Source organism: Enhydra lutris, unplaced genomic scaffold (assembly GCF_002288905.1).
Source record: "Enhydra lutris kenyoni isolate GAN:26980312 unplaced genomic scaffold, ASM228890v2 scaffoldscaffold22, whole genome shotgun sequence".
Lineage (NCBI taxonomy): Eukaryota > Metazoa > Chordata > Mammalia > Carnivora > Mustelidae > Enhydra > Enhydra lutris.
Genome location: NW_019154106.1, coordinates 19,051,744 through 19,065,098, shown reverse-complemented (window position 1 = coordinate 19,065,098; position 13,355 = coordinate 19,051,744). Strand labels below are relative to the sequence as shown.

The 13,355-nt window shown below is 58.8% G+C and overlaps 1 protein-coding gene across 1 annotated transcript in view; it reads right to left on the bottom strand.

Moving 5' to 3' along the window:
- The window catches only part of LOC111150196 (ALX homeobox 4), a 39,250-nt gene extending 28,607 nt beyond the window's left edge, over positions 1-10,643 (bottom strand). The window contains exon 1 of the mRNA XM_022507606.1: positions 10,184-10,643. Coding sequence (XP_022363314.1) covers positions 10,184-10,643 — 460 coding nt within the window. The remainder of the gene's footprint in view (positions 1-10,183) is intronic.
- Between the last annotated feature and the right edge of the window lie 2,712 nt (positions 10,644-13,355).

Sequence of the window (13,355 nt, the reverse complement as noted above, 5' to 3'; positions counted from 1 at the left end):
TCTCAGGTGGCCCTGCCAGGAGGACAGCAGAAGAGGACAAGGGGCCCAGAATGGAGCAGGTGGGGGATGGAGCCATAGGCAGGAGGGACCTAGCAGGAGGAGAGTGGGGGTGGGGAGGGAGGTTACCCATCTCACTGGAGCTGGCCCTGGATGTGGCAGCTGGACCCTGGCTTGTGGCCCCTGACGTGACAGCCAAGGGGAAACAGTGGGGGCAAAGGGGTGTTCCTTCAAGGGCAGAGTCCAAGAGGACTCAAGGCTCACACAAAATGGGGCTACCTAAGACCTCTCTGCTCCCACCCCCCACGCTCCACAGGAAGCCCCGTGGGGATAAACGGTTTCCCAACAGGGTGCAAGAGGCCTGCGTTCAAAGAAAGGGGGAAAGAAGAGAGATTTGGCAAGATTTCCCTTTATTCGTCCCTCCCATGGTTGTCAGCTCCACCCTGCCCTGAGCAGAGTTTCTGGCATGTTCCTGGGGCCTCTGGAAACTCAAGGCGAAATCCCTCAGACCAGTTTGAGGCCCCTGTGTCATGCCTGCTCCCCCCCTTCTCACCACAGCTCAGCAGGACACTTGAGCGGGTGAAGAAGCTGTGGCCAAGGTCACAGGGTCAAGTCTAGAACTCTGACCTGTCGGGCACCAAGCCCACCCTTGACCTCCCCACCCACCGCATCCCCAGATGTGGAGAAGGGAAGCGCTCCTTGGGGGCCATATTTGTAAAACCCAGTCTTCCAGGCTCAGGATTAGGGTGGCCTCAAGTCTCCTTAGGCTCCTCCTACAAAAGAAAGCCTTTCAGGCTCTCAGGGCCTTGGGCCATCAAGCACTTACCTTCTCCCTTCCCAGCAGTCCTACCTTGGGCGAGTACTTGAGCTCTCTGAGTCTGTTCACCTCCTTGAAGTAGGATGGCAGGAGGATCTATGTCATGGGCCAGAGACTGAGATTCAAAGAAATCGCCCTTGACATCTGGTACACTGCCCGGTGTTCCCACAGGGGTGGGTAAATGCAGCTGACACACAGAATCAGCAGCACAGGGGGTTTGCCCTGCCCACTCAAACCCCCTTTTGCCTCACACTCCACCAGACTCACTTCATTATTGTCCCCATCCTGCAGATGGGAAAACTGAGGCAGGGAGCCAGACCAGGCACGCCAGACTGGCCGCTTCTGCGGGTCAGACTCACCTTCCCCTTCAATACAATGAATCAGGCAGAGTGGTGGGGCCCAGAGGCCTCCTGAGGATCCCGGAGAGACCAACCACTCTCTCCTGGCGCCTGGATCCCAGACCTGGAACAGCACAGAACCCCAGGGCTTCAGGAATCACCTAGCGCCATGTGGGGGTTTTACAGATGGGAGACCGAGGCCCCCAATGGGGACCTGAGCCAGATGGGAGCCCACGTTGCTGGATGGTGGGGCTGCAGAGCCCGCCAGGGAGATCCATGGACACTGAGGGGCCCATACCTGGGAGAGCCTGGGAGTCTCCATCCCCACTCTGAAACCTGATCAGAACCCCCACCTCCTTGCCATAGGTGGCCATACCCTAGTGCCCTCAAGGGTGGACACATGAGGGGGTGGAGCTCCTAATCCTTTCCAGGCAGAGAACTTGCCCTGCAGGCACACCACCTCTCTGCACCCTTACAACCCACCACTCTCCTCCCTCATAGGCAGGACACGCCCAGAGGGCCTCAATTTACACATGAGAAGATTGAGTAGAGCCCTAGAGACAGGGGGCACATTTCTGGGGCAACGTCAAGACTTGAACCCAGATCTCTTGTTCTGCAGAGGAGGCCTGGAGGGAGAAACAGAGGACGGGAAGAAGCTGCCTTGGGCTGTTCAGGTACCAGAGAAGATCTGGCAAGCAGGTGGCAACTTCCCACTTCCCCCGCCCTCTCTGAGCCCTCCCCTTACTATGCGAGGTTAGGCTCACCTGGGAGTGGGGCGGGGGACTTCTCATGAGCTGCCAACCCCAGGACAGCCCTTCCTGCCAGGCACACCCCACAGCCTGAGTCCCGGCTTCCCCATCCCAGTACCAGCCTCAGGGAACTGGGCTTGCCCAGTTACTGATCTTTCTCGAACTCTAGACCTGAAGGCAGGGGACGTGCCCTGTGCTTCTCAGAATCCCCCACAAGGCCTGGCACAGTGACAGACAAAGTTTGGTGAGTGATGAATGAGTAGAATCAGCATCTCCGTCCCTCTGTCTGTGAAACCGGACATTTGAGCCAGCAGACATCTGGCGTCTCTCCCAACACTGGGTGGGACACCCACCCTGACACTGTGATCCATGGTGTGTAGTGGGAGAGAAGCCAGGCTCCTGGACATAGCGAATGCCCCTGGCCCAACCGGTGGCCATCCCAGAGAAGAGATCGGTCATGTGGCCTCAGCTAAGTCCCTCAGGCATGCATCAGCATGGTTTCCACCGCTCAGGGAAGAAGACTTGTCCTAGGGAGCCTGGCAGAGATTAGGGGTCCCAGCCAAGTCATGGGTGGGATGAGTCCCTGCAATCCCACGGGGGACCCTCCCCCCCACCCCGTACTCGACTATTGCCTTGAATCCCCAGGCTCTCTGGGTGGAGTCCGCCTTTTGTCTCAGGAGAGTGGGGCTACAAACACCTGCCCTATTTGGCGCAACCAGAGAGTGCGTGTGATTAGCTGGCGGGGTTACACCAAAGGAAGAGAGTGGGTGAGGCCAGCAGATGTTCTCCCAACCCCTACTTCCCCCACCCCCAGCTGCGGAAGGAGGAAAAACCAGTTGTGCATTCTGCCTTCCCACTAACCTGGCTGCAGGGCTCCATGTCTCCCTGGGTCTCAGCTTACTCATCTGCTAAATGGGTTCTGCAACGTGTCTAGAGACAGCACCCATAATGGTTTCTTTTCTGCAATGAGCTCCACAGGATAGAGGGTATACTGGAGAGCTAAGTGTTGGAAGAGGCTTCTCTGTGGTGTGGGTGGGCTGCGTGGACCCGGCCAGAGCTGCTGGAAGACTCCAGGGCTCCACGTGGGGACTGCCACTCACTCAGGCAGCTTTCCTGGGCAGCTGGGACCCGTGGCTGGGAAGGCCACAGGCTGTGGAGCACGGATGCTTAGTCATGGTCTCCCCACAAGTGCTCTGGCGGCAGAGGCTCTGCCTGCCACAGGAGGCCCCAGGGGTGTCCCTAACTGGCACAGGTGCTCCCCTAACAGGCACGCAGCTCCCCTACATGGGGCACAACAGGTGCAAGTTTGTTTTCCATGCAGGCGTGCACACCAGTTAGAACCCACGGCCACACCTGGAAACACGTTAGGACAGCAGGACTCAGACCCAGTGAGCACGGGCAGGACACATGCCCGCGGGGTTCACGCTGCACTCGTGCCCATAAAAACCCCCATATAAACGAGACATCGGTTCTCCATTCAGCCTTCTACTGACCAGTAAATATTTGTTATGCCCATGGATCTCCATCTGGAAGGACATAAGCTATAGAATAGCCCGCAAGCACTCTGTTCTCCTAGGAGGAAGTCTGGTTCAGTAAGTGTGGACATAGGTACCCTGAGCAGAGACAGGGGACATGAGTTGACTACAGGGGCCAGGACCCCCAGGCCTCAGCCCAGAGCCTGGTCATCTGTGGGCACCAAGACTCTCCAGAGTTGGCTCCTCTCCATGTTTAAGTCCAAGCCTGGAGTCTAGAACCTGCATTAACCCAGGCCCTCTAGGGCCACGGCCCACTTATCCTGGAACTGCTGCCCACATTATCCCTGTACCCGCTTAGCTCACCTCAGGAAACCCCAAGACCCGTTTCTGCTTCTAGGGAAGACTTTTCTGTCCGCTCTATCCAATTTCTCCTGGAGAGAAGTGTGTGTAAGCCCCAGTTTGGGGAGAGGCCAGAGAAACGGGGTGAAGGTGGGTCCAGACTGGTACCGTCCTATAAACCCCTAGAGAGCCTTTGGAAATTGTCCAAACTCCCGCATTTCACAAGTTCAGACCCAGAGGGGATGGGCCACGTTCCGAAGGCCACGCAGGGAGTAGAGAACCCCGTGGTGGAGACCTGCTGTGATCCACACCGGCTTGTGGGCCCTGCCCCACACGTACGCCTCGCCCAAACCTCCCGCACGCAGCCTCCCAATCTTCTCAGCCAGGGCCCTCGGAGCGCACGGAGAGCCAGCGGCTCTGCCCCAGCCTGGGTCGCCCGCAGCCCATCCGCAAGGGCCTTGGGGCAGACGCCCACGCTCCGCGGCCCCCCGTTTGGACCGAGAGTCCCCGCTAAGGCAATCTGCTTTAAGAATCCAACGAAGGGCGGGCGCAGCTCTCGCTCTTTCTGGAACTCGCCGCAGTGCGGGCGCCCAGCAGATCCTACGTACTCAAGCACACGCAGCTCTCGCTCTCATTGGCCGGGAAAGACAGGTACTTGGCGGGTGGTGGCACCTCAGTCTCTCTCTTTCTCTCTCTCTCTCTCTCTCTCTTTCTCTCTCTCTCTCACACACACACACACACACACACACACACACACACACACACACTCTGCAGGTATTTCCCAGTAAAACTCTCCTCTCCAAAAAGGCATGTCGGGTGCAGTGAAGCTCCGTGCTGACCCTCCCATCTGCCTCTGGAGCTAAAATCTGAAACCTCCCGCTGCTCAGCATCGCCACCCTAGTCCCCAGCGCTTGGCTCCCCTGAACCTCCCCTCAGCCAAGCCTCAGCTCCCTTTCCCCCCCTTCCTCTTCTCCTTGGTGCTGGTGGTGCCTGCTGGGTGGGATGGGGGTAGAGTACAGGTCTTTGGCAAGGCCTTGGAATGCCCCTGGCCTGGGGTGGAAGGTGGGGGTGGGTGGGAGGCTCTGGGGTCCCCAGGTTTCTATCCAACCACTGAGTCAGCCTTTTTAGGGAGAACGGCGGTCAGGCAACAGAGCACTTGCTGACCCAGGCTACCTTGTCCCCCTGTGCCAGGTGAGTAAGGAGAATTCTTGCAAGGAGGTGGGGGTGTGGCCCACTTGCACATCAGTAGACCAGAGAAGGCTGGGGGGGCCTCCAGTGGGTGGGGGGAGTCCCTAGGGGCCACAAGTAACTGTGAACTTAGAGAAGCCCCAGCCTGCAGCTGGGAGGGCTTGCTGGCTGGAGAGAGGTGCGTCTTCTTTCCGCAAAACAGCACTGTTTGGAAGAAGGGCCTCTTCTCACTGGTCTAATCCAGACCCAACAAAGGCATGTGGTGCCCAGGGTCCCTGAGCAAGGGGACCCGGCGATGTCCTAAACTCTGAATTCACTGAGCAGTACCAGCATGGAGCTGTCTTGGTTTCCTAATCTGATGACCCGCCTTGTCACTTCAGCAAAGCCCGGGGAACCCCGTAGCTTCGGGAGCACATGGCCAGATGGCGCCTGGCAGGCTGCGACCGACCAGAGGCAAAACCAGGCTCTCACTGCCCCACCCAAAACAGTGCCCTGGCCTAGGTGGGGATTGGGGCTGGGGTGAGGTGTCCAGGGTGCGGGCTTCGGGGCGCAGGGAGCTCTCTCTAGCCTAGCACCTTGTCGCAGCCCCTCTTTCCTACTCCCCTTTCCTTGGGGCAAAACGAGCACCACCCAGCCCGGCTTCCCGGCTCCGGGCAGTTTTCCCCGTCTGCTGCTTCAGGCACACCGGCCAGAGGAGAAGCCCGCGCCCACACCGAGAGCTCGTGGGACGCCCAACTCCCCGCACTCCCACTGCTGCGAAGGCCGCCGTATTTCCATTTCACATTTCAATTTTCCACCAAAACACAGCGGCGCGCAGAGCTGCAGGAAGGAGGAAAGGGGCTGAGGCCCAGAGCTAGGAACATCCCCGGAAAAGTGTGCCCAGCTGTTCTCCAAAACGAAAGTCCTTAGGGACTTTGGCGAAATGTAACGCACGGTGTTTTAGCTTGTTTTCCTACCTCGGCTGCGGTTGCTTTGCGTAGCCTGAACTGCCCGGGGCTTCAGCGAGTCCGGGACGGCCGGCTGCTGCCGCGAGGTTTCTGGTTTTCCAGTCCGGGTGGCGCAAATGACCGGGTGTCACCCTACTCAAGAAACACCACCGTCACTAACGGGGGTGGGGACCCCAACTTCCTGAAGTCTCTTCTGAAATTTTCTTGAAACAACTCACCAAAAAAATACCACCCCCGCCAGATTTTCAGGGACATTACGTGCCTGTATCGTGATCCCGCTGGTAGCTGTCCCAGTGTACATACACAGTTCTTCGAACTTTCCCCTTAGCTGTGCACTGCGCTGTACATAAATTATAATAAAGAAAACTGTGCAAATCGATTGATTTAAAATACTCAACCTTTAATCCAGGCCTTCGTTTTTGTTTTTTTATTTTATTTTATTTTATTTAAGGTCATCCGTGTTTAGGCCAACGGCTCAAGAACGCTGACGGCTCTAGAAATTGTTTACAAAGTACAGCATTAAAAGCATTTTCCTGCTCTGCCCCCTCCCCCAAAATTGATCGGGGTCGGCAACGGCACAGCTCCCAGGCTGGAGTTTTCTCTCATTATCCTACAATTACCCACCGCCTCTTAACTGCTTCTTGCTCGTCCGATTCTCGCCGTCTTATTTTGGGTTTCTCTTATGCAAAACCACACGCCGGTTCTTTGACTAACTTCGAATAGGACCCGGGCGGAGTTTACACGTTTCGTGGTGTGCAAATTGTGTCGGTGCGGGGGGCGGGGGTGGAATAAATGCCCTTAGCGTTCAAACACTGCGTCTAATCCGACAAATCAGGACCAACCCCTCGGCGGCGCCCCAGCGGCCTCAGGCCTGGCCCGCGTCTCCCGACCTCTGAGCCGTGAGCGCTTCTTTTGGGGCTGGGGAGAGGGGCGCGTGGATGGCAAGGTAGTCAGCGGCTAGCAACGAAAACCTGCGTGCACCGAATCGAAAGCGAAAGAGGATGGAGCAGGGCTGCTCCCCGAAGCTTCCAGGGGCGCATGGCAGAGACCTGGGGCAGCGGCGGCGGGGGGCTCGGGGTAGCCTCCCGGGGTTCGGGGGCGAAGCGCGGGAGACCTCACTCTGGCGAGAAGGAGGCTCTCTGCGCCGCGGAGAAACGTCGGCTGGCTCTCCAACCTGGCGTGTCTAGGGCCCTCGGGCCCGGGACCAGCAAGGACTTCGGAAAGCCGAAGTGCGCCCAGGAGCCCGGCGAGGCGGTGATTGCGGCACGCGCGAACCCGCGGGGGCACGTTCGTAAACTCCCAGTTATCCCCGGCACCCGGAGGGGACTGCAGAGTCGGCTAGCTCTTGGCCCTTTTAGTACAGAGAGGGAAACGGAGGCCCAAGAAGGGGTAGGGACGCCTGCAGACTGAGAGGACTTCTCACCTCTGCTTTCCGCAGCTCCGAGCGGGAGAAGGACGGCCGCGGGGACTGGAGGCGGCTTCTCCGCCGCGCGCCCTCTCGGTGTGGCCCTGGCGCAGCCCCCCAGGCCGGCTCTTCCGCACCCAGGGCCGCTAGGACGCGCGGGCAGTGGCTCCTGGGGCTGAGGTCCCAGAGAAGGTCTCTGAAGCCTCGCCTCCCGGCCGGTGCAGTACTGCGAAGGAGAACCGAGCTTCCGGCCCCGGGACCAAAAGAGCCTGGAGGGAGGTTTGCAAGGCCCAAGTTACCTGAGGTCAGCCAGCCAGCAGCTGCGGAGGAGCCTCTGGCTGAGGCCTGGTCTGCTTTGGCCTTTCCCCGAGCTCCTGGGAACATCCCATGGCTTCTTCTTTGAACCCCATTTACTACCTTTTGATTCCACACTCCCCAAGTGTGGGAGAGAACAGCTACCCTGGTATGCCTCAGTTTCCCTGCTTTCTGGCCTCCTACAGAGTTGAGTCCAGGGGCCTGCCTCCCAGCTGCCTCTGTAAAGGGCACAGCCTAACCTCTTGGTGCCTTGGTTTCTCAGCTTGGACTTCATGTGCCTAATCTTTCTTTAAGGGCCAGAAATCTCCTGGCCAGGGGAGCTGGGCTACTAGGAGAATAAACAGAGCTGTCTGTTGTTTGCGAGCTGAGCCTCCATCTCAGGCCTCCAGGGAGTGGTGGTCCTGTGGCTGATTCTGGGACACCTTTTGTCCCAATCTGCAGCTTATGGCTTTGCCCAGAGCAACAGCAGCAGCCTGTCCTGTCCTCAGAATTGAGTGCCCGCATGTTCCCAACTGCACAGAGGCTTTTGGTGGAAACCTGGAGGAGATGAGACTTTTGCTTTCTTGGCTTGGGGTGGTGGTGGGGCCCTTACCACCCAATGAGGCAGTTATCTCTCTGAGGAAAAGGGCTTCCGAGGAGTCCCTTCCTTAACGGGCTGATGGAAGTTAGAGGAAGGGCCAGGCTGCTGAGCAGGGGCCCAGCAGGGCTTTGAGAGGGTGCCCAGAGGGGGCCAGCCCTTTCCTCTCCTCTCCCCACCACCTGAAGACATCTGCCAAACGAGAGGCTGGAAGCCTTTTGGGACCTCTTCTTATATAATGTCTCTTTGTCTTCAGAAGCCTCACGAGTGGATTTCTTTAAAACGTGAAAATCCAGTAGAGTGGGAGAGAAAGCCTATGAGGCCCCTGGCTTTGCACAGTGGACCTCCACCGGTCCCCCAGCCTGAGACTTGCTCTCACCTAGTAGTCGGGGTGACAGGGACCAAGAGGGGCCTGGGTGAGGCCTGGAGGAGGGAGCCCTGGCAGGCAGGGGCGTGCTGATGGGGCTGACAACCTCTTACTGCCCAGTGGGGAAGGAGCACCTGTGCGGAGCCATGAATGTCTGTGATCTGAGTTGAGTGCCCGATGTCATTCTAGCAGGAAGGTGGAGAGGAAAGGTGGAGGAAGTGGGGAAAGGCCACTGGATGTTTCTCAGTCTGCTCTCAGTCCTGTCCTGTGGGTTTGGGAGTGTGTGACTGTGTGTGAGGCCCCATGAGTGAGTGTGTTTAGTGAGTGACTACGTTGGCTCACGAGGAAGAGGTTGTGTGTAGTCAAGTGTATGATTGTGCAAATGTTTGTGTCAACAACCACATAATGAACCGGCTCTGAGCCTCTGGGAGCAAGCTGGAATATAGGAAAGTGTCTGCCATGGGCCGTTTTCCTAAGGAAATTCTAGGCACTGAGGCCTCCACCATGTCCCTTATCTGTCCCCAGTCCTGGTGTCTCTTCCTCCAGCTTGGACCAGCGAAGCCAAAGCCATTGCTGTGTCAGGGCCAGCTCATCTCCAAGGCCCCCCGGAAGGCCAAGGCCTCAGGGAGTGTGTGTATCCAGGGCTCCTAGCCCAGAGAAGATTTTTCCCTCCCCTCTGGGTTGCTCTCGCTGCCAGCTTGGGGCTTGTCAATCCTGATTCAGCGGGCAAGGAGGCCTAGGCTCCTGAGCCGCTCTGGCCTCAGGCTGCCCTTTCTTCCATCACGGTTGCTAAGCTCTGGGGGCCCAGTCCTGCCTCCTGCCTGGGAGCTCAAGGGGGCTTGGAGGTCATTTAGGCCTCAGGTTCCCTGTGGGCCCAAATCAGAACACAGAAGCTTTCCTCTTCCCCCAGCATTGCGCTGCCCATAACTCTGCAGCTCCCTGCCTTCTTTCGGGTTGGTCCTAAACCATTGTTTCGAGGCCAGCCGCCTCCCAGGTCCGCGGGAGGAGACTCGCCCGGAACGCCAGCCGGCCTGCCTCTCTCCACGCGGGAGCCAGGCTTGTGGGGTGCGGGGGGGGCGCGAACTCGGGTCTTCGATGGCTCCAGGCGTCTGCGGCCCCGCACCCTTGGGGCGTCCCTGATCCACGGCATCCCGGGCGCGCTCAGCCGACTTTCTGCGCTCCGGGCTCCCGGCGGGCTCGGCACCTGCGACGCTTCCCACCTGCAGTGTCGCCCGGGGAGCCTCCAGGCCTGCGGGGGAACGAGGCCACGGCAGCCCCGGAGCCCCGGAGCCCCGGAGCCCCCGCGCCAGAGCGCCGCGCCAACGCCGCTGCTGGCCGGGCGAAGCATCCGCTTCGGAGGCGGCCCCGCGAGCCGCGCAAAGCGAGCGGTCTGGGGAACCGGCGAGGACCGGGACAAACAAACTCCGGCTCGGGTTTAACAGCCCAAACCGCTCCGAGCCCTCGGCGTGGGGAGATGGAGGTGGCAGGACGGATCCCACGATGCCCTCGCCACAGCCGGTTCCCGTCTTCCGTCCCCGAGCCCCCCGCCGCTCGGCTCCGCGCCTACCCGGCCCGCCGAGCCCGGCCTCCAGCCAGCCCAGCGGGTTTCCAGGGCTCCGAAGCCCCGGCCCCGGGCGCCCCGGCCCGAGCGCCCCGCACGTGCACTCACCGTAGCAGGGGACCTGCAAGGCCGCGTTGTGGCCGCCGCTGCCTTCCTGGAGTTTGAGGCTGCCGTCCGGGGGAGTCTTGCAAGCGCCGCGCTGCAAGTAGAGATGCGGTTGCTGCGCGGGCGGCTGCGGCTGCGGCTGCGGCTGCGGCGGCTGCTGCGGGGCCGGCGGCTGGGGCTGCGGCTGCGGCTGGAACTTGTTAAAGGAGCCCCGTGCCCCGGCGCCGCTCTCCAGGGGTGCCGCCAGGTCCTGCTGCCCCGCGCCGTAGCGGGCCCGGCTCTTGGCGTCTCCGAATCCCTGCCCTTTGGCGGCGGCGGAGAGGAAAGTTGTGCCGAACTTATCGCCGCCGGGGTATGCCCTAAAAGGCGATGAGCCCTCCCGGCTCTGCGATACCGGGCTGTAGTAGGCGTCCATGGCAGCAGCCGGCGACTCGCAGTAAGAGACACAAGTCTCAGCATTCATGCCTGGCCTGCGCGGGCGACGGGCGGGGGCGCGAGCGAGAGCGCGAGGACGCCACCGCGCGCCTTGGCCGGGAGTTTGGAGAGGCGAAGAGGCGGTGGCCTTGCGCTCCGCGCCGGCCTGCTCGCTCTCCCTCCTCCCTGCACGTCTCTCTCGCGCGCGCCTCTAGTCTCTCGTCTCTCGTCTCTCGTCTCTCTCTCTCTCTCTCTCTCTCTCTCTCAGTGTGTCTCTGTCTCTCTCTCCTCCCTCCTCCTCCTCTCTCTTCCTTCTCCCTCCCCACAGCTGGCCCGGGGAAAGAACGGAGGGCTGTAAAAAGATTCAGATGTTTCGGAAAGTTGACCAGCTCTTCCAAACTCTCTTAAGATTTTCAAGTGGGGGTGAGAAGAGAGGGAGAGTGAATTCCCCCCCCGCCCCCCGAACTCTCTCCTTCTTTCTCTCCTTCTTCCCACCCCTCCTCCCTACTCTCCTAACACCCCCTGCTCCTCCCTTCCTCTCTCTTACGGAGATGCTACTAACCCGCTCGTTTGGGATTAAACCCGGAGGCGCCGGAGGGCCTTTCCGATTCTAGGCCGGTTGGGAGAGGTGACCCGATCCTAGGACTGCGGAGACTAGGCTGAGAATTGGCAGGTCCCAGCTTTGGCCTTGGGGAGGGGGGAGGCAAAACTCTAGTGACAGATTAAAAGAAGGAAAAAAAAAAAAGAGGGAGAGAGAAGAAAAGAGAAAAGAAAAGAAACAAAAAACACCTAACAGGTTTTCACTTTCAGAGTCAGAAGGGTCGCTAGCCTCCCCATGCGGCCGAGTCCTTGGGACACTGACCTTTAAATTTGTCGGCACAGCTTTGGGCCTTCCCATGGGTGCCTTTTTCTCTGCTTCGAACCCCTCTTCCCCATTCTCCGTTCCTCTACGAAATTAGCACACACCTCCTGGCCGCTGGTAGTCCAGTGCTCGGCAACTCTCCTGTCCAATTAACTATTTCCCTCCCCTACACGGGCGCTGGGGCAGGGTGTGGAGGGGACTGTATGCTGTCAAACACTGGAGACACCCTTGATGGGCCAGGTTACAGAAGCCTTAGAGCTCGGTCTCCTCCCTCCCGTCCTGGGACAGAGCTGTGCTCTCCTCCCCTTTGCACCCAGCCCAGGGGATTTTTGGTCCTGGAGTTTTCAGCCAGGAGTTTGGAGACCTGCTGGCTGAGCCCGTCCCATCGACGTTGCTCTGTCACCTGCTCATGGCTTGGGCTAAAGGTGAGGCAGCCTCGTCTCTCTCTAGATTCACTGTCTCCATCTGTAAAACCCATGGCTTGGAGCCCGTGGGTTGTGGTTTCCCTAGGCAGCGTGCGCCTCGGGGCGCTGGGACCAACCAGAGCAAGAGAGAATTTTAGGGTGCGTCTAGCCTTTTCCCCGGGGTTGGTCATCAATTGCGCTGTCTCACAACAACTGTTTACGGGTGGAGGTTGGGATCCCCGATTTTAGATGAACAAACCGAGGCTCAGAGAGGTGCGGTCACCTGGCGGGGCCCCGGCTTGGAACCGGTGCTGGGGCTAGTCCCTCCACGGTTCTGGGATGGCACTGGGGACAGCGAAAACGCAAAGAGCAGAGCAGAGGAAACGGTCTCCCACTGGGGAATGACTCAGTTTGAAGGAGACCACTTCGAGCAGCTTTTGATAAACTGCAGGGAAAGTCCGTGGGTTGAGGACTTACCTCAAAGGAGGGGGGGATGGGGTGAGAGGTGAAGGGGCAAACTAAAAGAAGAGAGCTCCTGAGCGCCATGAACCCAGGGATGTGGGTCAGAAATCAATCTTCTGCACCTAAGGTCTCCCAAAGAAAAAATACCAGGGGGGTCGTGCTTCTACCCCCAAACTCAACCGGGTTAATCCTCACCCCTACCCCACTCCCTTGGTATCTCTGTTCCTTGCTCTGCCGCCGACTGCTGGATCCCACATCTGGTTTCCATCGCGGCTTACCTTGAAGTGCTCGTTAATAAAGATATTCTGAAAACCTAGGCCGGGGTGCACAGGTCTGAACCCCTCCCCCGCGGCCCATGGGATCCAAGCTCTCTGGCCCGCAGACCCAAGCCATGCAGATATAAGTCATCTTCTATTTTTTGAGGACCTATTGTGACAGAAGCCGTCCACAGGACCTTCCCCTTATTACCTCCCAACAATGTGACATGACTCACCTTGTCCTACCATTTTGCAGATGGCTAGACTGAAACTCCAAGAAACCATCGCATTTTCCAACCTCAGATAATAAAAAGAGGATGAGCCTCCCAGCATCCCAAATACTCCAGTCCAGCCGACTTCTTTCAGTTCTCAGAGCTTGCCAAGTTCTGCCTGTGCACCGTAGCCCAGTAGCCTAGCGGTTTCCTCTACCCAGAATTCTCCAATCTCATTCCTGCACTTTTATCTTGTTAACGAGTTGGGGTCCAGCTAGGGGCCCTTCCTCCAGAAAGCCTTCCCATATCTCCCAGTGGGATCTGGGGGTCCCTTTGGCTGAGTCTCTATCTCGGACACCGTTTTTGTCTTGGTTGCTCAGGTCAGTGTGAATCCTGACCTCGCTAGTCAGAAGTTCCTAGAGGACAGTGTCTGCCATGCTTGGTGCCCCAGAAATATTTGTGAAATAAAATATTAAAGCTGGAGCTGTTGGACCCAGGTTTCTATCCACTGTCCCTTTGTACTAGTCCAAGGGTCTTTGGTTTCCTTTATCCCTCCCCCTCTTC